The 23,594-nt window shown below is 35.4% G+C and overlaps 1 protein-coding gene across 1 annotated transcript in view; it reads right to left on the bottom strand.

Annotated features, from left to right (window-relative positions):
• The window catches only part of LOC128229944 (unconventional myosin-Id-like), a 46,371-nt gene extending 23,081 nt beyond the window's left edge, over window positions 1-23,290 (bottom strand). Inside the window, exons 1-12 of the mRNA XM_052941869.1 lie at window positions 23,158-23,290; window positions 17,653-17,861; window positions 16,779-16,872; window positions 7,787-7,952; window positions 7,311-7,460; window positions 6,838-6,957; window positions 6,134-6,346; window positions 5,361-5,506; window positions 4,212-4,272; window positions 3,569-3,733; window positions 2,906-2,965; window positions 2,448-2,593 (exon numbers count right to left, since the gene is read on the bottom strand). Coding sequence (XP_052797829.1) covers window positions 2,448-2,593; window positions 2,906-2,965; window positions 3,569-3,733; window positions 4,212-4,272; window positions 5,361-5,506; window positions 6,134-6,346; window positions 6,838-6,957; window positions 7,311-7,460; window positions 7,787-7,952; window positions 16,779-16,872; window positions 17,653-17,861; window positions 23,158-23,258 — 1,631 coding nt within the window. The 5' untranslated portion in view covers window positions 23,259-23,290. The remainder of the gene's footprint in view (window positions 1-2,447; window positions 2,594-2,905; window positions 2,966-3,568; window positions 3,734-4,211; window positions 4,273-5,360; window positions 5,507-6,133; window positions 6,347-6,837; window positions 6,958-7,310; window positions 7,461-7,786; window positions 7,953-16,778; window positions 16,873-17,652; window positions 17,862-23,157) is intronic.
• Window positions 23,291-23,594: the final 304 nt, after the last annotated feature.

The following is a 23,594-nucleotide window of genomic DNA, read 5'->3' as shown; positions in this document are numbered from 1 at the left end:
CACAATGTTGCCATTGCCAACACCAAGGCTATGACAATACATCACCTTTATGCTTGGTACAACAGACAAGCTTAGAGTAAGTCATATGCTTAACTAGAGATTGCTTTTTTGAAAAAGCGCTTGTCTCCCCTATTGTGTGGTCGTAGCTGAGAAAAAATAAATGATGGACATGAAATTTGTAACTTTGGACTGGAGACAAACCAACAGTGAAGTTTGGTTTATTCGATTATATTAAATAGTGAAGAGAAGAAAGTGTTGTTGATTAATCATGGAAAATGTAAACGAAGTTTGCATTGTATGAAGTTCCTGGGCGCAAGCGTTATTCAATTATTGATCGGAAACCATTTTTCAGCTCACAGTCATCGTGACCATGACCTTTTACCTACTGATCACAACATCAATAGGGATCATCTACATAACCAACTTGCATACCAAGTATTAAGTTCTTGGGTGCAAGTGTTCTTTAGTTACTGAGCGGTAACCATTTCTTCAACTCAAGGTCATGGCAACCTTGACCTTTGACCTACTGATCTCAAAATCAATAGGGGTCATCTACTAGTCATGACCGACTAGCGTACCAAGAATGAAGTTCCTGGGTAAAAGCGTTCTTAAGTTATTGAGCAGAAACCATTTTTAAGCTTAAGGTCACCGCCAACGTATCATTTTTTACCTGAAGGTAACCTTGACCTTTGACCTTTTGATCTGAAAATCAATAGGGGTCATCTTCTAGTCATGAACAACTAGCTTACCAAGTATGAAGTTCCTGAAACCAAAGGATCTTTAGTTATTGAGCGGAAACTTTTTCTTCACTTCAAGGTCATGGCAACCTTGACCTTTGACCTAGTGATCTCAAAATCAATATGGGTCATCTTCTAGTCATGACCAACTAGCATACCAAGTATGAAATTCCTGGTTGCAAGCGTTCTCTAGTTATTGAGCGGAAACAGTTTCTTCACCTCAAGGTCACGGTGACCTTGACCATTGACCTACTGATCTCAAAATCAATAGGAGTCATCTATTAGTCATGAACAACTATGAAGTTCCTGGGTACAAGCTTTCTTTAGTTATTGAGCAGAAACCATTTTTAAGCTTAAGGTCACTGCCAACATAACATTTTTTACCTGAAGGTAACCTTGACCTTTGACCTTTTGATCTCAAAATCAATAGGAGTCATCTAATAGTCATGAACAACTAGCATACCAAGTATGAAGTTCCTGGACCCAAAGGATCTTTAGTTATTGAGTGGAAACCGTTTCTTCACCTCAAGGTCACGTTGACCCTGATCTTTGACCTAGTGACCCCAAATTCAATAGGGGTCATCTACTAGTCATGACCAACTAGCATACCAAGTATGAAGTTCCTGGGTCTAAGAGTTCTATAGTTATTGGGCGGAAACGAAGTGTGACGTACTGACTGACTGACTGACAGACTGATGGACTGACTGACGGACAGGGCAAAAACAATATGTCTCCCCATGAATGGGGGAGACATAAAGATATTACACGCAAATGATTTTTACATGGAAGGTCACCACGACCTTGACTATTGACCTTGTTACCCCCAAAACAATTGGGATCATCTAGACATCATGACCAACCTCACTTCAAAGTTTGGTGAACCTAGATCAAAGCATTCTCCTGATATTGCACGGAAATATTTTTTTACATTAGAGGTCACAGCGACGTTGACCTTTGACCTTGTGACCCCCCAAAATATAGGAGTTTTCTAAACCTCATGATCAACCTCCCTACCAAGTTTGGTGAACCTAGGTCAAACCATTCTCAAGATATTGAGCGGAAATGTTTTTTACATTGGGGGTCGCCGCGACCTTGACCTTTGACCTAGTGACCCCAAAAACAATAGGGATCTTCTACACCTCATGACCAACCTCCCTACCAAGTTTGGTGAACCTAGGTCAAACCGTTCTCAAGATTTTGAGCAGAAATGTTTTTGTATATTGGGGGTCGCCGCGACCTTGACCTTTGACCTAGTGACCCCAAAAACAATAGGGATCCTCTACACCTCACGACCAACCTCCCTACCAAGTTTGGTGATCCTAGGTCATGCGGTTTTCCAGTTATCGATCGGAAACGAAGTGTGACGTACGGACAGACTGACGGACTACCGGACTGACGGACAGGGCAAAAACAATATGTCTCCCCCAGAGAGGGGGAGACATAATAACAAGACAAGGCCATTGTAAGATCAGTGCTCCAGCTAGAATTTGAAAAGGGCAGGGTGCTTAGGTCAGAAAGGGCACTCTTGATGCATATGAATATGCCTTAATGGGGCACTTGCAAGGGCCAATGTTCAATTCTTATTGTTAAAATTGACTGTAAAACGAAAGGGCACAGATGTGTGTAGTAAAAAGGCAGCACGGTGCTGGAAAAATGCCCCACTCCGCTTTTAAGGCCTAGCTGGAGAGTAACAACTCATCAATTTCGTACCTGTTGTACAGCAGTCTCTTAAAGTCCTGGAAAAGTGTATCTTTGTTCTTGTCAATGAAGCTGTTGACGGAGTAGGTGACGTCGCCGGCGTAGTGCTTGATACGGAAATCACGCTTGTGTTCCAGGGTTTTATCCGATGGGTTCAGCTGTGAACATTGGATAAGAGCTCGTTCTTATTAAAAATCTCTCTAAAACTAAAGACTCTACGGTATGGGAGGAATTCAATTACAATGTTACTTAAGCCACAAACTAAGTCAATTTAAGGAAACACTTTACTTAGGAGTTGCAGACTTGGCTGATCTAGGCTTCTCATTACAGTATTAAACATGCATTTAGAATCAAGATATCAATATATCAAATTCTTGCTTTTCAAAAGCAAAGCAGACTTAACTCTAATGTTTTCTACTTAAAGGGAAGCAACTCAATTACAGTTTTCAACATCACAAATAATAACTCACAGATCTGCATGTGTATCGATCATTCTTACTCAACTTCTGGCTCATAGCGGTCAAGAACATCTAAAAAATCATACAGAGGAACATATGAAAAATCATACAGAGGATTTTTAATTCTATCAAATAAGTTAAACAGAACCATGGTTCAACATCATATATAACAGTTATCAATCTGTTATCACATGCCCAACAGAGAACACAGGAAGCTTTGTTGAAGTATCCGGACAAACCCTAACTAGAAGGCCAGGGACCGTATTCATAAAACAACTTCAATGATTTTTTAACTTATGTATATGTCCTCAAATTTCATAGTCAAATAAATATAAAAGTATACTGTGTTTAGCATAAAATGCTCATCTGTGACGTTCCCTTCATTCAAAACAGCAAGAATGCCCTTAAATTGTGATGTCATTCCAGGATGTCACATAACACAATTAACAAAGGGATTTAACACCACGAATTGGTTACTTACAACTTCAGTTTGTAAATATTAATGGAATCTACGTTCTCCCCAACTCCATTTCTTTCCCCACACTTATACAAGCCTAGTCAAAGATTGCCAGAACTCCCCTCTGAGGTTGTTCCAGATTGTTACCTTCCGCTTAAGTATGACATCAAATACCAGTAGCAGGTTACATACCACTATATATTTAAATAAGTTCTCACCTCATCTGTGACTTTCCCAACACTTAGACAAGCTTCATCCAAGATGGCCAGAATGCCCTTGTGAGGTTGTTCGACGAGGTCACAGATGACTTTGTTGTTGAAGTAGTCCACGTGTTGCCACGCGATCCCCTCTCTCATGTACTCTTCTTGTTCCTGTTTCAACACCTAGGCAAAAAAAATGTTTGCTTCACAATTTTGGCAAGAACATTAATAGAACCTCTATTACTAGAACTGGTAAGTCATCTAAATTAACACTTTTAACAACCATAATTTTTACACTAGTGCTTGGCATCCGAATTTTTTTATTAAGTTCTGCTAAATAAAACCCGGAATTTGAAAAAGCCCAGACAATATTTTACCAGTGAAGGGCTTGCAGACTGGTGGTATTTTGAATAGAGTAGAAATTTGGCCCCCCCCCCCCCAAATAGGACAATGTGCTGTATGTGTAGATTTCACTGTATAGTTTTAATTTGATATTCAACTAGTTTAGGAAAACACACACAAAAAAACACCAAAGATGTATCAAGAACATTGTGCCATCAAATATCTCTGTCTCCACGTTAAGTTCAAAGTCAAATCAATAACTAATTTGTAAGTACAATAAAAATGAAACAAATTCTAGTAAAGACTGGTTTAAACTCACCAATTCAATAAACAGCTGCTGAAGCTTCTCGTTACAATAGTTGATACAAAACTGCTCGAAACTGGAAACAGAAAATAGTTTATAGACAATTACGACTGGCAGTCACAGACAGAAACTTAATGGTATTGGTGTTTTCCTTGAAAAAAAATGATAGCAAAATTAATACCTCACAGATAATTGTAGCTGGGAATCGACAAGGGAGAATTAATGGCATCTAAGTTTCTAATTTACCTGAAATGTCATTGCAGTTTTAGAGATTTCATAATATTTATTGGAAAATCAATTTAGTAATATTATTTTGCAGTCAGTTTTAGCATTTAATGTTAAGGTATATAGATAGAGATGTTTTAATTTTATAGTTAAAGGGAGGCTATTCAAATATGTTATACTTAAGAAAGTAAGAAAAACTAATAAAGTAAGTTTAATTGTATTATCCATATCCAGATTTTCAGAAACAAACAATGTTAGTTAATCATTTATCTGGCTACCAAAGAGACAGTCAAAGCCTTTTGTGTTCACAAATCTAAAATCTGAACAAATGAAATAAGAGTTCAATTAACACCAATCTGATTGTAACTCAATCATTCAATTGAACAATAAAGGTATAATAATTCACTAAATAATAGCAAATGGTTTTATAAACTAATGGATAACATTAACCATCTCTTACATTCAGCCTCCTGCAAGTGACCAGGAGGTCAGTTAGGCGCCCATTTGTGCTATGTAAATTACAACCATCATATCAATATGGTAGAATACTTGAAGAATGAAGACAGTGGGTCTGAATTTCTCAAAAATCTAAAAAGGCTAACATGTTAAAACATCTTGTTCATTTAGAAAACTTTTTGCTTGAACTTGACTATAAATCAAAAAAAGTTTATTGTCATTATGTTAAAAAAATTGCAGTAAAAAGTCTGAAAACTCTTCAAAATGGAGAACATTAAGCATATACCAAAAGACAAAAATAGATTGTTCAAGATATCAGAGCCTATATTTCACTAAATCATACTTTCAATCAACAAGAATAAACAATGGAAGAAGATTGCAAGCAAAAGTGTTTTAATTTTTCACTTTTAAACATTTTCTGCATAACCGATGAAATTCTATTATTTTATCATTTTTTAAATTATTATTTATTCCATCACAAACCTGTTGTTGTCGAAGATCTCAAAGCCGTAGATATCGAGGACGCCGATGACAGTATTCTTGCCGACAAATTCTACGCCCGCTGTCTTTGGATCAATCGCCTCGTTGATTCTTTTTACAATCCATGTGAACATTCTGTCATAGATTGCCTGAACACAGAGCATAAAAAGGAAAATGAAGAAGTACACAGAGCATAACAATTGAAAATAAAGATTAGAAGTACACAGAGCATAAGAAATGCAAAAAAGGAAAGCAATGGATCAACCAAACTTGGCATAGAAGTTTAAGTCAGTAGACCAAAGTTTTTGACATAGGCAAAGTCTGATGTTTTGAAAACTATTACTGAACTTCAAGTTGTCTATCCTTTCTTGATAACATAGTGTTGAGTGTTAAGTAAATTTCCTGCTATGAAATACTTCACCATGAATTCGGAAATACTATCCAAATCAGGTAATTCTTTTGCCATCAAAGTCATGTTCTTTTACATAAATTTCACAAGTCGTTGAGTCCAAAGTTATAAAACTTTGGTAAAGTTAACAATGTGATTTACAACATCGTTGTTTACTTTAAAAGGCAAAATACTTTATGAAGTGCTCAAATATTGAAATAAAACAAATACAGCTGACACTGTTGTCTCAAAACTTGCTAGACGTACTTTGGATCATAAGCATATCTGTGAAACTTCCAGACCAGTACAGATTTGGAAGTTAACAAAATTGTTGTTGAATTCAATAAAGCTCTGAACAATTGGCCCTAAGCGTTTAAAACCAACTTACCTTGGCAAAGGCATCCCTCGCATAGTATGCCTCTGACACAGTCAGCCCCTTATCAACAACATTTCCTCCCGCAGCGATAACACGGTGCGTTAGAGCCTTCGCTAAGTCGTCATTGGTAACGTCGATAAGACCAGCGATATCCGACATCAACTTCCTGTCTTTCACCATTGCAAGGTCATGAACGTCGTCTTGAGCCTCATATTCTATGTTGCCCTACAAACCAAAAAATATTTAATGCAACATATAATTCTTGAAATAGATGAATACGTACAGAAAAATGAGTAATTTGGATTTTAACATAGTATTTCTCATCCATACCAAAAACACAAAATTCAGTTATACAAATAATACAAACAATATTTTTTTAAACATGCAAATATAATTAAATGGTAGCAATCATGATCAAATTTCAAATTTCAGTAACTCTAGTAATAAATGTTCAAATGTTTTAACACCAATATATTCTTTGAGAAGAACAGCTTTATCAATTTCCATATTCTTGGGAATATGTGTCATTTTACAATTTCTAATTGGTAATAGTGTCAACTATCAGCCTATCAACATTGCCGATTTATGAGTCTTTATGACTGTTTGTTTTGCCATGGAAACAAATCCAGTGGATAAGTGATCTATTAATGTACGAAATCCAAATCTTAAAATCATTGTTTCTGTCCAATATATAATAGGAAGTAAGAAGTCATTACCAGAAGTATGACTGCTGCCACCACTTTCCAGAGTGTCTCCGCGTGTTTGAAGGCAAACCCCATGGTCTTCATGGCATTCATAACATTCCTGTAGTCTGATTGGTCATTTATGGTCGAACACTGGGGAAAAACACAAGACAATTTCATTCATGTTTGCACATTGATTGCAACTGCCTTTTTTTACAATTTTAAATCCAAAATTTATAGGCTATACATTACTATTCTATCATTATGGATCAAGGATGTTTATCAATGTAAATTATGTTAAACAAGTATTTTTCTTTAACAGTATCAAATCAACTTTAACAAATTGCCTTAAATATTTAAGGAAAAGCAGGATTACATATCAATCAATTCTTTTCAAATTAAACAGTCACCCCACCCCCTCTTCCCCCACCCCCTGAGGTATACATCCCATCAATTCAGACCCCTGACATTCACAACACCAAACTCAACAACCGTTAATGCATTACCTTAGAGTCGCCCCCCTGACAAACAAAGTGGTATTTGTCTGTACTTCGAGCTAGTTTCATCTCAGCCAGTTTGGGGTCAGTTGCCCCCGACAACAGTTGGTAGAAGGCATGGAAATTCCGTTCGCCATGTTGCTGGTGAACTACTCTTGACTGAGAGATGAATCATTGTTATTATTTATCAATAAAGTTTCCAATTGCAACAATATCAAAGTATGCAATATTTTCCTCTTTTAATATATATACTTAAAAAAAAATGAAATTAAATTACCTTATGCATTTTCAATGCAAATTTACCAAAATGTTGACTTCTTAGATTTATAGGATCTACTTGATGTCATCATGAGACTTCTATTTCTATTGTTTTTATTTTTCATTTATACCACACGATACTTATAAATGTTATTTTCAATTATCTTGCCATTATCAGGAAATTGGCTTTTGAAATAATTAACAAACACTAAGACAAAAGTCCCCACCTTTTCAAGAAGATAATTGTTAATATGGCCTCCGATCGGATCTCCCTTGAAGTCGAAGTTGATGTCCATATATTTTCCAAACCGACTAGAGTTGTCATTCCTGTTGGTCTTGGCATTTCCAAATGCCTCCAGGATTATGTTTGACTTGATTAGCACCTCCTTTACTCTGAAAAAGATAATTATATTATAATTTAGTACTATAACTACCTTTAAAACCTGACTGGCAATTAGCTAAAAATGATAAAGCATCTGACTGGTAAACAGTTAGCTCATTTGGTAGTGAACCTGACTGACAAACAGTTAGCTCAGTTGGTAGAGAACCTGACTGACAGTCAGTCAGCTCAGTTGGTAGTGAACCTGACTGGCAAACAGGCAGCTCAGTTGACAGTCAGCTCAGTTGATAGTGAACCTGACTGGCGAACAGGCAGCTCAGTTGGTATCGAACCTGACTGGCGAACAGTAAGCTCAGTTTATAGATAACCTGACTGGCGAACAGTTAGCTCAGTTGGTAGAGAACCTGATTGGCAAACAGTAAGCCCAGTTGGCAGAGAACCTGATTGGCAAACAGTAAGCTCAGTTGGCAGAGAACCTGATTGGCAAACAGTTAGCTCAGTTGGCAGAGAACCTGATTGGCAAACAGTAAGCTCAGTTGGCAGAGAACCTGACTGGCAAACAGTTAGCTCAGTTGGCAGAGAACCTGACTGGCGAAAAGTTAGCTCAGTTGGCAGAGAACCTGACTGGCAATCAGTTAGTTCAGTTGGTAGAGAACCTGACTGGCAAACAGTTAGCTCAGTTGGCATAGAACCTGACTGGCAAAAAGTTAGCTCAGTTGGTAGAGAACCTGACTGGCAAACAGTTAGCTCAGTTGGCAGAGAACCTGACTGGCAAACAGTTAGCGCAGTTGGCAGAGCATCTGACTGGCAAACAGTTAGCCCAGTTGGTAGAGAACCTGACTGGCAAACAGCTCACTTGGCAGAGAACCTGATTGGCAAACAGTTAGCTCAGTTGGCAGAGAAACTGACTGGCAAACAGTTAGCTCAGTCGGTAGAGAGTCTGACTGGCAAACAGCTCACTTGGCAGAGAAACTAACTGGCAAACAGTTAGCCCAGTTGGTAGAGAACCTGACTGGCAAACAGCTCACTTGGCAGAGAACCTGACTGGCAAACTGTTAGCTCAGTCAGTATAGAGTCTGACTGGCAAACAGCTCACTTGGCAGAGAAACTGACTGGCAAACAGTTAGCTCAGTCGGTAGAGAGTCTGACTGGCAAACAGCTCACTTGGCAGAGAAACTGACTGGCAAACAGTTAGCCCAGTTGGTAGAGAACCTGACTGGCAAACAGCTCACTTGGCAGAGAACCTGACTGGCAAACTGTTAGCTCAGTCAGTATAGAGTCTGACTGGCAAACAGCTCACTTGGCAGAGAAACTGACTGGCAAACAGTTAGCTCAGTCGGTAGAGAGTCTGACTGGCAAACAGCTCACTTGGCAGAGAAGCTGACTGGCAAACAGTTAGCCCAGTTGGTAGAGAACCTGACTGGCAAACAGCTCACTTGGCAGAGAACCTGACTGGCAAACTGTTAGCTCAGTCGGTATAGAGTCTGACTGGCAAACAGCTCACTTGGCAGAGAAACTGACTGGCAAAGTTAGCTCAGTTGGTAGAAAACTGAGTGACATTACACCCTGTGACACTTGCAAAAGAAGAGCAGCCTACCTAGCAATATGGATGTACTCATACAAGAAGAAAATCAAATCTTTGAAATACCAATGTAAGGATCTTTTTGTAATCAGAGCTCCTACATATTTTGAGTAAAACTACCTTGTTAAACTTTTCTATAAACAAAACCTACTTTTACAGTTAAAATAAAATAAAATTAATAGATCTTTTTAAATTCTAATTTTTATGTTGAAGATGCAGTTGAATAAAAATTTACATACTGAACTTACGAAGAGATGTAGGGTACATCTTTACTAGATTTTATCTCGATATACCTATTTACTTTGTGAACATGCATATAATAAACCATTGTAAATTGAATGCATGAAGAGATCATTATGATATCTTTTTTAAAAATGCATACATCTAATTCAAACAAACCATCTACTAATGTTATAAATCAATGAGGGGCGGTATCAAAGGTATGCATTCAATATCTTTATCTAAAGAATCTTTACACTAAGTGAAATTCAAGATTGACTGTCATTGAAAATCAGCGAATCAAAATATCCAGATAAAACTGCATTTATCACTCAAAATATTTATGCAGAGATAAAATTCTGTATCTCTATATATTTAGTTTGAAATACTTCTATATTTCACTGAAATGCAAAATATGTATAGATATTTATGTTGATTTTTATATAACACCTTTAGAAGTTTTCCCCGAGATAAAAAAACAACATGATTGTATCATAAAGAACAAATCAAATTCTAAAACAGAGTTTGCTGATTTCTTAAAAATGAAACATAATGAATATTTTCTAAATTCTGAAAACAGGCACTTCACATGCAGCATACTGGCAGGCATACTTAAATTGTGCACACACTCTTTAAGGACTTGAATATAAGAATTAACTGCAGATATGGCAATGTTTGAGTTTTTGCATTCATGATGTTTTGTTTTAGTAAATAAACTGTGAGGCTATTGTTATAACTGTATATGAGATAAGTTACATTTGCAGTGGCGTTGTTGTTTTTTCAGTTTAATTTCCGATGCTTATCAGAACATATACTTTTTCCCAAAATGTGATAGTAAAAAAATCGCAATTATATTGTTTAAAAATAAAAATAAACATTTTTTAATGAAAATAATTGGAACCCAATCACAATTGTGTACGGAAAAGTTGGTGTTGGCCTTTTTGATGATTCAGTTCCCAAAAGGCATTGACCAGGGTGGCAGGTAAAAACCCCACGCAATCCATGTCTGTCCACCCGGCTACTTTTTTATGCCACCCCTATGACCTTTAGCAGGAAAGGTCTCCTTAGAACCCGCCCACTGTCAGTGATTGACCCTGCTTCTTTTAAACATGTTTAAACTGTTATGAAATCCCCAACTTCTAGGGAGAAATTGAAATGCCTATTTTGTCTGAATGACAACTTTGTCCCAATCAGAATGGCCTCAAGCCCCATTCCAAAAATGTTGGAAAAATGCACCGATTTGAACCTTGAAGATTCAAGCATGATAGACTTGTCACTCAATTATAATCATTGTAACCATTGATATGTTTTCTTTCCCAACATCTAATGTTCAACAGTCAGTGTTATTGTTTTTCATTTATGTAAATATGAACTAGTTTGGAAACAATTCATAATATCCAGGGCTTTTTCTGCCCAATTTGGGAAAAAGACCCTAGACATTTTGGGAAATTTTGCGTCGTGAAAATGCCGAAATTGGGAAATTTTACAGTTAAAAGAAAAAGCTGTCTAGTCTCCAGCGAATTGGAAATGGTTTTATATTAGTTTATTTCCCTTTAAAATACCCAAAATGGCTGATATATCAATCCTTGGGTGTAAATATCTATTGCAATAAATCGATCATGACATAATATTTTATACAGATATCTGAATGTGATGAAAATGAATGATTTCCGAATTCAATTATCAAAAAACTTAACATCACATAATTGATATGATGTTGATAATGATCCAGTACATGTAAAAAGACTTTCTAAAAAAAAAAAAAAAAAAAAAAAAAAATTTTTTGATTGGGATTTTTTTCTGAAAATTGGGAAAAATATCTTATATTTTGCTTTGGGAATGGGTCCGATAGTCGGACCCGTGGGTACTTTAGAAAAAGCCCTGATATCATATGAAGGCTGGCGCGCCTTCAACTTCAATTACACACATATATAACACCTACTTTCTAAATGTCATCTGATATATGCTCTTATTATAATACACCACATTCCACCAAGGAAAATGAGTAAACTTAAAACTCCCCCTTATTTATAAACTTTGCCATTTATTATTGAGCATGATATTTATTTTCATGATAAGAGCCGGACATAGGCTTTTAAGTGGCGATATATATACGTACATTATAAAACTGGGTTAATGTTAACTTTAATACAATGAATAGATGAAAACAAAGGGTGTGTTTTACAATAAAAGAAACCAAAGTTGTACATATATTGAATGGGGGAAATTAATCACTTTTCCTTTTGTATTTTGTTTTTGAAGTTAAAAGTGTTTCCTTAAGACGTAAAAAACAAGGGCTTTCACAGAGACAGCCTGCATGACATTTTCACCACTTTTCACCAAGATTTTTCAATCAAATAATAAAGAGCCATTATTTGCATTACATGCAATATAAATATCTGGCTTGACTGGTTAATAAGTAGGATGGTCTGGACTCTGGAGCCATTGTATAAAGTTTCAATGCAATAAATCAAGTAGTTGCTGAGATATTGACGAATGCACCCTTATATGCAACACCTTTACCACTGGATTTTCTAAGTCAAATCACAAAGGGCCATCTTTTGCATAATATGAAAGATAGAGTTATCTGATTTGATTAAATAAGTAGGTTAGATAGATGGGATAGTAATGACCTTGACCTTTGTTTCCTGAAGACCTAAAAACACAAGGGCTGTCTCAGAGTCAGCTGATGCTCGATGTCTTTACTGCTTTAAACCATAAATTGGATTTTAAGTCCAATAATTAAAAGGGCCATACTTATGCAAATCAAATATCTGACTTGTTTGATTAGGTAGGTTGGATGGTCGGGAGCCATAAATGTATAAGGTTTAATGCAATAAATCAAGTAGTTGCCAAAGATATTGACAAATGCAAACATATATTAAAAATCTTTACCACTAGAATTTCTAGGTCAAATCACAAAGGGCCACCGTTGCACTATATATATGCAAGATAGAGAGTTATCTAATTTGATTAATTCAGTATATAGATGGGCTAGTTATAACCTTGACTTTTGCTATAATAGCATGCATTTTATGCGCGACAAACTTTCCAATGGTGTTCTACAGTTGTGTAAAGTTTGATTTAATTCACATAAAAATGATAAAAGTTATGGCATACAAATGAATTTCAACTATAAAATTCATAGTTAATAAGGCTGACCTCCAAGTGTGACCTTGACCATTGAGATGAGAGCACAGATATTATGCGTGACAGACCTTATCATCATGTTCTCTACAATTGTGTGAAGTTTGAATGAAATCACTTTTATATTGACAAACTTAAGTATTGCTGAGACAAGAATATAACAGACAGTCACACAGACGGTCACACAGACGGTCACACAGATGGACGCACAGATGGACGCACAGACGGTCACACAGATGGACGCACAGATGGACGCACAGATGGACGCACAGATGGACGCACAGATGGTCACACAGATGGACGCACAGATGGACGCACAGATGGACGCACAGACGGTCACACAGATGGACGCACAGACGGTCACACAGATGGACGCACAGACGGTCACACAGATGGACGCACAGATGGACGCACAGACGGTCACACAGATGGACGCACAGACGGTCACACAGATGGACGCACAGATGGACGCACAGACGGTCACACAGATGGACGCACAGACGGTCACACAGATGGACGCACAGATGGACGCACAGATGGACACACAGACGGTCACACAGATGGACGCACAGACGGTCACACAGATGGAAACACAGACGGTCACACAGATGGACACACAGACGGTCACACAGGTGGACGCACAGATGGTCACACAGATGGACGCACAGACGGTCAGACAGATGGACACACAGACGGTCACACAGATGGATGCACAGACGGTCATACAGATGGACGCACAGACGGTCACACAGATGGACGCACAGATGTTGCAAAAACTACATACCTCTCTAATCAGCCTGTACATGCATTGTATCACAATTTTCTCATGAGTCATAATTCATATCAATAAATTAACAAGATGTTGCAGACCATTAATTCTTGTGAATTCAGACAGGAAATTGGAAGAAATCTTACAGCATTGTAAAGTTAATATAAAGAAACATACATGGACTCCTAACAGCTTGGAACAACCAGTTTATGATATTAATGTTTCATAAAAAGACATGAACACAGCAAACTGATGCAAACATAAATGTCCTTTGTTCTAATAGTTGATAAAGGGACTTAATTGCTATTATTTAAGCAAGAGTTATTGGACTGATACACAGTTCCAAAATTTATTTTTTTCTCTTAGTTTAATGCAGGGAAAAAAATCATATTTTTCTCTTAGTTAAATACAGAAAAAATATCATCCATACTTTATTGCAAAAAATTGGAAAATTCAATCACCTTATAAGATATCATTAAGCATTGTTTTTCATAAATAGAAGGCTAATTTGGTAGGTTTTTCTCTGACCTTGTGAAAAACCCTTGCATGTCAGTGTACACATATCATCTGTATTACTACGGAAGTAGATTCCCCAGACACTAGGTACTTTTTGTAGCAAACATGATCACATCTTTCCTCATAACAACTGATTAACATAGGTATACTGTCTACGGAAGCCAAAATAATTATCCTGAATCATGTTTAAGCTACAATGTAGCTTCCTTATCCTTTTTTTCTAAAAACAATCTTTCAACACTGATTACTAATACACAAGTTTCTAAACCATCCTTGGAAATTGTACAAAAATAAAACAACTGTTAAGCCATCACACATATTTCTACTACTATCTTGGGTTACATGAAATTTATTATAAACAAATGATAATATTTATTCCATTCTCTCTATTAGTCTGAAAGTCATCATTTCTGATAGTAAGTAGAGTTTTTATTTAATTTGGTGGAAGGTAAGCCCAATAAATTGTCTCTTATGTATATTTTTCTATGAAATATTATGTTCGGCAAGGGTATAACATATTCTTATCACCATCACTGTGTCTCATAAAAATATAAGTGATTTAAACAGAAGTATAAATAAATTCTTCTGAATGTAGAGAAGGTAAAATGATGGTTAGAGAGCAATAGCAATATAGATGTTGATTGATAAAAAACCTGGTATAATATCAAAATCCCCTGGTATTATTTAAAAAAATCCCTGGAAAAATGTCAAAATTCCCTGGTCCAATGTCAAAATACCCTGGTGAAATGTCAAAATTCCCTGGACTAATGTCAAAATACCCTGGAATGGTCTCCAGAAAAGGCATGTATGTTTATGGTAATCTCTAGCAAAAATTATTTCAGAGCCTTTTCTCCGGTATGGGGAATGCGAGGGGGAAGGGGTGGTCTAGCCTATCTTTGAGAACAGCAAATGCTGGAAATACTATCCGGGCAAATTCCTGAGGCTTTTTTTAAAAACAAAGAGGGAAGTTCAAAGATTGAGGAAAGCTGATTTTTATCAAGGACACCTGATGCCGAATCTTAACCAAGAAAACAATCAATGAACATAATTTGGCCTAATGAGGAAATATATATATACAGACTTTTTTTTAGAATAATTAAGATGTTTTCAGTTGGAAAACACCAAAACACACTTCAAACACAGGAAGATTGGCAGTTTTTTTCAAGATTACTGTCGCTTTTACTTTCATTATCTAAGAGCTACGCCAAGAGCAAACATGCAAATTAAACGAAGTTAAAACCTACCACATGATGTATATGCATACATTTATGCATAAAGCCACAAACAGGATCATTCAACAATCAACAGAAATATACTACCTATCTTGATTTAAAAGTCTGCATTTTTTAATAAATGAAACTATTTGTTAAGAATTTTCGGTATTCAAAATATTTTATTTTTTAAAGCACCTTTTTGAGAACAACAAACAATTATAATTTTGGTCATGCATTTTAACTGAACATGCGTGAAAAAGTCAAAATTTATATTTTAAAGATGATACTTTAACATTTAATGAAGATTTATAGCCATAAAATACAGGTAAACCCATCAAAGCAAATACAAGATTCATTGGCAAATATTTACTGAATTTGCAACTGATAAGAAATGAAAAACTGTACATAAATAACATTGAAATCTAAAAAATGTCCTAATCTATGGAATTTTAATTTATGATTACGTTCAGTCTACATGGTCTGTAAGACATGAAACAAAAAAAAGAACTTTTTTGTTGATTTCTTCTTAAATAATAACAGTCTATTTTCAATGATGACCAAGAACTTGAACTCACCAACATCTTAGCCAGAGTTATGGATGTGCTTTACGTTTGACTAATTTATGGCTTTGCAAACATGTTCACCTGGAAGTTTCTATTTAATGTCTCGGTTACCAGTTAAAGACAATCTTCTCAGGCTCTCTAGTTTATACTTTTTATATTGGTTGTAAGGCCTAAAAAAAAAAATTGTTTGGTTAGGGTTACATCCTTTTCAAAAATAGGTAGGGTAGGTAGGCTTTTTATTTTTTTTATATATTTTTTTTTATTAGGCTTTATATAAGAATATCATTTTCATCATTGGAGAATGGTGTTAAAGCTATCTTCTTTATAAGCATTTAAGGTTTAAACTACATATTGAAAAGCAATTTAAAAAAAAACGAAAAAAAAAACAATTTTTTTTTTTTTTTTTTTTAGTTTTTCATTTTTTTGTTCAAACTGACTATAAAAACGGTAGGGTCGGCGCCTATTCCGTAGGTAGGGTCGGGTAACCCGAACCAAACGTATTTTTTTTAGGCCTAACAGAAGCTAACACTAGCTTATATAAACATGCACAAATTTGTTTCCTGGGTAGAAACCAGTACTGATGGGTTTGATCTCGAAAGCTGAGGTTATGCCTGGACATTTATAATCTTTAGCCCTTATGGATCTTTATTAAAATGGGGCCACGGTCTGCACATCTTTGGTCTAAATATCCCATGAGACAATGTCATTGCACCAATTGAAGACTTGGCAACAGATGGATACTATTCCATATAAAAATAGAAGGAGTAAGATCCATCTTGCCATGAGCCCTTGCAATGACAATTCCTTCATCAATTACATTTGTGTTGATTCTTTAACAAGGGGATTTAATTCCAAGGTGTATGCCATACCGTTCAACCTCCTTTCTCCCGCCAACATTGGTAACCGCGGCGATGTAACGCATGATGATCTTCGATGCTTCAGTCTTACCGGAGCCACTTTCCCCTAGAAATAGTAACAAAACGCATGTCTTTGCAGCTTTAAACATCAGATCATGAGCAGTCATACTGAAATCATTTCCTTCTATTATTCAAATTTCACTTCCCTAAATCCAAAGAGAGGCACATGGTGTTTAACAAATAATAGTATTTTTTGTATTTTTTTATGAAACAAGAATCATTTGGGTTGGGTCTTAAAACTAGGGTTGGTCAGGAAACCATAACCTTTACATAAATTATATTTGGCCTCAGCATATCGACCATTGATTCCAAAACATGCACATTTGGTATCAAATAAAGAGGCTGATGAACGCTTTTGACAATTTATGGGCTGATTGTCCAGATTTGTGTTCATATGCCATCATTGTTAACTTTAAAGGTGAAATATTTACGAGCTCATATACATACATAGATGACGTTAACAATGTTGTTACGGTAGCTTAAATAAATTCCTTAAGAATCAGTCTAATAAATGGCATTTTGCTTAAATTGCTCATGGAACAAATTATGTATCACTTCATAGTATCGACACACAAGTTTGCTTCAAATTTAAAAGCAAGGAAAGCCCTCAAGAGGGTTTCTCAAAAGTCAGTTTGGCTTCAAATTAAGGCAGGGAGCTTCCAATGGTTCAACCCCATTGGAAGCCCAAAACGCCCCCCCCCCCCCCAGAAAAAAAAAAAATGCCAAAAATGTTACTGCCTTTCAGTAGCCAAGTTAATCACATTTGTGCATCTCCATGTATTCGAATCACTTATATTGTATTGCAACAAACCTTAAAATAACGCACCTGAAATAACGATGCACGTGTCCCTAGACTTCCGTTTCATGGTCTTGTATGCGCTGTCTGCGAGCGCAAAGATATGTGGCGGCCTCTCGTAGATCTCGCGGCCCCGATACTGGTCCACATAGCTCTGGTTATAGATATCCATGGTTTTATACGGGTTGACGGATACAACCACCTCGCCAATGAACGAGTAGATCTTGTTCTTGTCATATCTGAGAAAAATGAAAATACATGATGATAAAATATCCAAGAATAACAAAAGAGCTGCAGAGGAAACGTCAATGCTCGCCTGTTGTTTCTTTCAGTAAAAAAGAGAGAGTTTATATATGCCTTGCGTAATTGTCTCTGGCAAAATAATATGTGTTTTGTCTCTGGCAAAATGTGTACCAAGTTTTATTTGATTATCTTCAACACTTTTTGTGGCATGGCCAAAGTTAAAGTTGTTATACTATATATATAATATTTGTACTAGTGTGATAAGGGTTGATTAGTTTCAACGTTTTATTCAAACTTCTTAACAGCATCATAAAAATAATGTCATAAACATCAAATATACAGGTCTACAAAATTAACATACAGTACAATTAATACCAACTTTTTATAAAAGAAATTAAAACACAAATTATGCATAAACTCTGGAAAAGTATAAATTTAGTGTAACTTTTTTCCAAAATCAAAGTATTCGATCACAAAATAGTTTTTGATTTTGACCCCACTTATCCTTGTAAAATAAGCCAACTTGCTACAGAAACTTTATAGCAACCAAACAAGGATTTTATTACAATTTTAGTGTTTCTTTTGAAATATTAATGCATAAGGTAGAATGTAAAAGGTCAAGCCAAGTGCTTCAATTGATAACATTGGTCATAAGGCATGCAATATTTTGCCCATAACTTTCATATTATGAACTGGTTTTGCTAAATTTTGCATTAATAAATATTTGATTTGAAAAGCCAGATAACCCATTTATCAAAACCCCATAAATGGATTGGAAAACCAGGAATGCAATCTAAGTGCTAAATTTGAAAGAGTACGAGTAGGAAAGATCTCATACATTTAAAAAAAAGTCAAGTTACTGACCAGTAATGAATTGTATAAATCTTGGATAAGTTGTCCACTGGTTATGTTTTGGCTAATTTGCACATTTAAAGGATTTGATTGGTCCATAATATATTTTGGATAAATATTGACCAATCAATAAACATTTTGGTTTTGGCTAATGATCTGTTGAGATATCCACTATATTTTTTGAACACCACCTCTTCTTAGTTAGAAACATTCAAAATAAACTGAAATTAAATGTCATTCTTTGTTTTATATCAGGTTCCTAAAATACAGAAAACAAATGGGGTAAAATAGTCGTTCGACAGTTTATATATTAGATGGCTGATGAGGTCATAGTAAAATTGTCCATTTGAGGAATCTCTGCTGAGTGTGTCGTAGCTAACATTCACAGTATTTCCGAAAGTTGACAATTTTAGTATAACACCGTCAGCCATCTTATACCAAAACAATTTAAGGGGAACAATAGTTTGTTGTTAAAACAAATTGACATTTCAATTAATGTTTTTATTTTATTATATCCAGAAATCTACATTGCTGTTGAAATAGAATTGGTAAGCAGAAAACATGCCTCATTTATAATCATGACAGATCATGAGATTCCATGTCTGACGATTCCTTCATAATTATTAAAAGTTTCGATGGTCAGTTGGATATTTAATATGCAGCGATAAAACAAAATGGTATTGGAAAAAATGTGCATCATTATTTTTGTACAACTGCTTTATACCATTATTTCATCTAAAAACAAAGCAAAAATCATGACTATCTGAGATCTACTCCTTCTCTAGATCTTAGCTGGCAACATTACAAAACAACTGGGTAAGAACAATTCATTAAAATGTGTTAGATAAAAAACATTTTAATTTGTTCTTGGTTGATTATCGTCTTCTTATTTGCTATCATAAAATATACTTGTTTTTACCGCTATTAAAGGGGCTGTACTCTGTATGATAAAATAGCGAACATTTAAAAAAAAAATTGTCGAAAACTGACATAAACATGGCAACGATGTGTACAATGCATTGAAACTTACTAACTGAAGTACTACATACATGTTGTTTACAATTTATTTAAGTTAAGCAGTTATTTCGTATTTTTCCATTAAAAAAGATTACTGGGTATGTCTACCAGGTAGAATTCATTCCTTATGCATGATTGGCTAGTGGGTGTTATCACATGATATTACCGAGGTAGGTGTATAGCTTAATTATGTCACCCAATTAGAGTAAGCCGTCATAGCTCAGTGGATATGACGCTGGACTGCAATTTTGGCGACAGGGGTTCGAACCCGGTTTCCGACACATTTTTTTACATTTTGGTACTTTTTTTTACAATTATGATATCAAAGCGTAACACATTCTATAAGAATATTGTCCTAAGATTCGTTACAGAACAAAACTTTTTTGGTGCCAATCTGGTGTACAGACCCTTTAAACTGCTAACAATTATCAATTTTAATTTTAAATTTTTGATAATCATTTAACCGATTTTTGCTGACTTGAAAGACAATTAACAGACCAAAAACTTGATCATTGTATTATCACTATCAAGATGTAGATATTTTTATCGAGAAATATATTGAAATAAATAATTTCCCACTAAATATTCATAAAAGTTATTATCAAAGGTTTGTTCGATCGATCGGCAATTATAAGAATTTCCCAGAAGGAAAAAAAATTACAATTATAAACAATGACAATAGAAACTCCAGCTATAGTCATTATCCTTCTGATGATTGTGTCAATAATGATCTGTTTGTATTCCGATTAATTGCATTTCCTATCTCCAACACGATCACTTAATGACATCTGTACTACCAGTCTACACTTAACTATGACTTACAAGGACATTTTTACATAAACTCCCACATACTATATGGTCATTAATACAAAACAAGTCAACTAAATTAGTACTTAGATGAAAGGCCTTTTGAGGGCAGTTTTGGTCAAGTCAGAAGTTCTGTTTATCATTCATTCTAAATGTACATATTCCACAGAGCCTTCTATGCATTTCAGAACAAAATGTTGAACTTCAACTAGGCAAATAATATCTCTTAAAATGAGATTTAGAAAATATCAATGAAAACTAGAGGTTTGTTTTCAACAATAAAAACATATATGTCTCCCCTCATATTATCCCTTTGTGTTGAGAAATCGTTGTTAAACTATAACACCATGTTGCTTTAATCCACACATGTATGCTTCAACTGAAGCCAAAACTCGGTAATATCATGTGATAACACCCACTAGCCAATCATGCATAAGGAATGAATTCTACCTGGTAGACCAAGAAACTTCTGGTTATGTCTCTAATTCAGTGTCACTATGACTACGCATGCTCTGTTTGGTATAATAGCTTGACACAGTCTTTAAAAAATAAGTTACAAACTTGTCAAAATAAAATAATGAGATTTGTACTTGACTTAGATTCCAGAGCCCATATTGACCCATCCCACTTTAAGTCCCTTAGCTGGTTACCGGTCCACAGAAGAGTTGAACAGATAATGTTGTGTCATGTTTTTAAGATAAAAAATGGCCTGTCTCCGGATTACATGGGTGAACACTTTATTTCGCAAGATTCCGTACATAATTATAGTACAAGACTTAGTCAAAAGGGTGGGTATTGTCTACCTAAAGTCAAAAGTCATGGTTCTAAGTCCTTTGCTTTCTCTGGAATTAAACTATGGAATGATTTACCTGTAGAGTTAACATTGATCAACAGGTTACAAAGTTTTAAGGTTGCCATCAAAAGGCATCTTATGAACAGTATTTAAAATTGTTTTTACCTATTTCGGCTCAGGATTTTAAATTGTTTGCTAATATCTTTTTACAATTTTAGAAATGTGTTTTAAATCCTAGCTGCAAACAGGAGTGTCACTAAATCAAGATTTGACTGTGATATACATTTTTATGACTCAATAGTACTTTTACACATGATTATATTTAGGTCCGCCTCTCTGTGTCATGCCGCCAATACAAAGGACCACAATGGAAATAAGGGCTTGCCCTTTTTTGTGTTATCCTTGGTGTTGGTGTGTATGTCATAGTTTTCTCATATGTGATATAGTATTTAATAATGCTCATTATTTTATCCTATGTTATGTTGTTAACTATGTATATGCTTCCTATGCCGAAATAAATCTATCTATCTATCTTGGTAAGTGTTTGAACAAATGAGAGGTCTCTAAGACGCCTATGAGCAACATCACATTAGTGGTCAAAATTAAATTTTGTTCAATGGGTTGGCATTTTTTTTCAAATTTGCCAGACACCTTTTTTGGTATATCAGCAGTCATAAATTTAGATCAGGAAGATTGGCTAATTTAACAGAGGCTGAGTGGTAGACAAAAGATAATTTTGAACTCTTAAGCTGGTTGATGGGTGTTATTATGTGCCTATCAAATTAAAATGGTCTCTTGGCATGTGCCAGCATTAACTATTCTTAATTCCACAACTTTAATTTCAAATTAAGTGAAACATTAACAGCTTTTCAAACAACTTCACACATTAAAGAAAACAGACTGCTCAGCGATCAATGATTCGGAGTACAATTTTGAATTATCATGTGGAATTTAGTACTGAAAAGGGGTGATCATATTGACCAAGCAGCCATACATTTACAGTTTGCAAAAGACTCACTTCAATCAATCAGTTGAATCGTATCTTAAACGTAGGCTGGTGTCAAACATTTTTTAGTGCTAAAACAATTCAGCTGTTCGAAGTAGTTCAAATAATTTTGTGTTGATGGATCTTTTTTATGATTTTCAATATGGCAAATCCTTCAAGTATAAATTGTTTTGTACCAAAAGTGGGTAGTTATTCCGATTGGGACTCCAGGTTAAAGCATATTGCACCTATAAAACATCATAAAAACAAATTACCAGATAATGCTATTTATATTTGTTCTGTGCTCTAAAAAATAAATATCCAACAAATTAGTATGAGTTTGATTTGTTTTTCTTCATTTCATACTATTAAAATATAACGATATATACATGAAGGGCACCTGCAATGCTGCGGTTCACAGTTCTACAACATTCCGAACACTTCGGATGGGGCTGAGTTGTTACGGTTGTATTTACAAGGTCTGTCTTAAAGCTTGCCAGAGATGGTCAAGTTTGGAAAAAGGATTTGCCATATCAAAAACCGTAAACAAGATCCATCAACATACAATTATTTGGACTATTCGAAGCCCGTGATGAGGCTGTATTCACAAACAGTTAACACTGTGACTACATGGTGCAAAATGTCATTGTGACAGTGTTTTGATGAACTGAAGTAATAGGAGTATGTTTCTCTTAATTTATTTGCAAACAGTAATAATACCACACCTGTAATCAATTATGACATTTATCGGCAATTTTGAAACGACCCCTGCGATGAAACCGGTTTGTCATTTAAAACAAAACGACTAAAAGGCAATATTAACAACAAAATGTATTACCTTAGTTTCAAATTGTTCATAAAAGCATCCAATGTAATGTCATTTAGGAGAACAAAGTCCCCAACCCCGAATTCGGGCCCTTCATGAACACTGCCCGCCATGTCGAGTGATTTCTAATCAACCCGGAACTGGCCTATTTACCTGACTAAATAAACGCCCTACCATGAGGCTCGTGTCCCTAAATTAAAGCGCGTGATGTTTTTGTTACTGTGTTATGATAACTTACGAGGTTATTTAACAGAAAATACTAGCCGCCCAGAAGTTGATCTCAAACAAACAACGTTTATGATCTCATACCATAATGTATGGCAAATAAGGTATACAATGTATAAAATAAAAATGAATGACATGGCGGCAGATACATGTTTAAATTTAGAAAAGGATACCAAACATGGGTATTGGAGGGTCATAAATTTCAACACACACAAACATACACA

This window comes from Mya arenaria, chromosome 1 (assembly GCF_026914265.1).
Source record: "Mya arenaria isolate MELC-2E11 chromosome 1, ASM2691426v1".
NCBI lineage: Eukaryota > Metazoa > Mollusca > Bivalvia > Myida > Myidae > Mya > Mya arenaria.
Note: the sequence above shows the minus strand (reverse complement) of the source record. Positions and strands in the feature narration are given on the sequence as shown.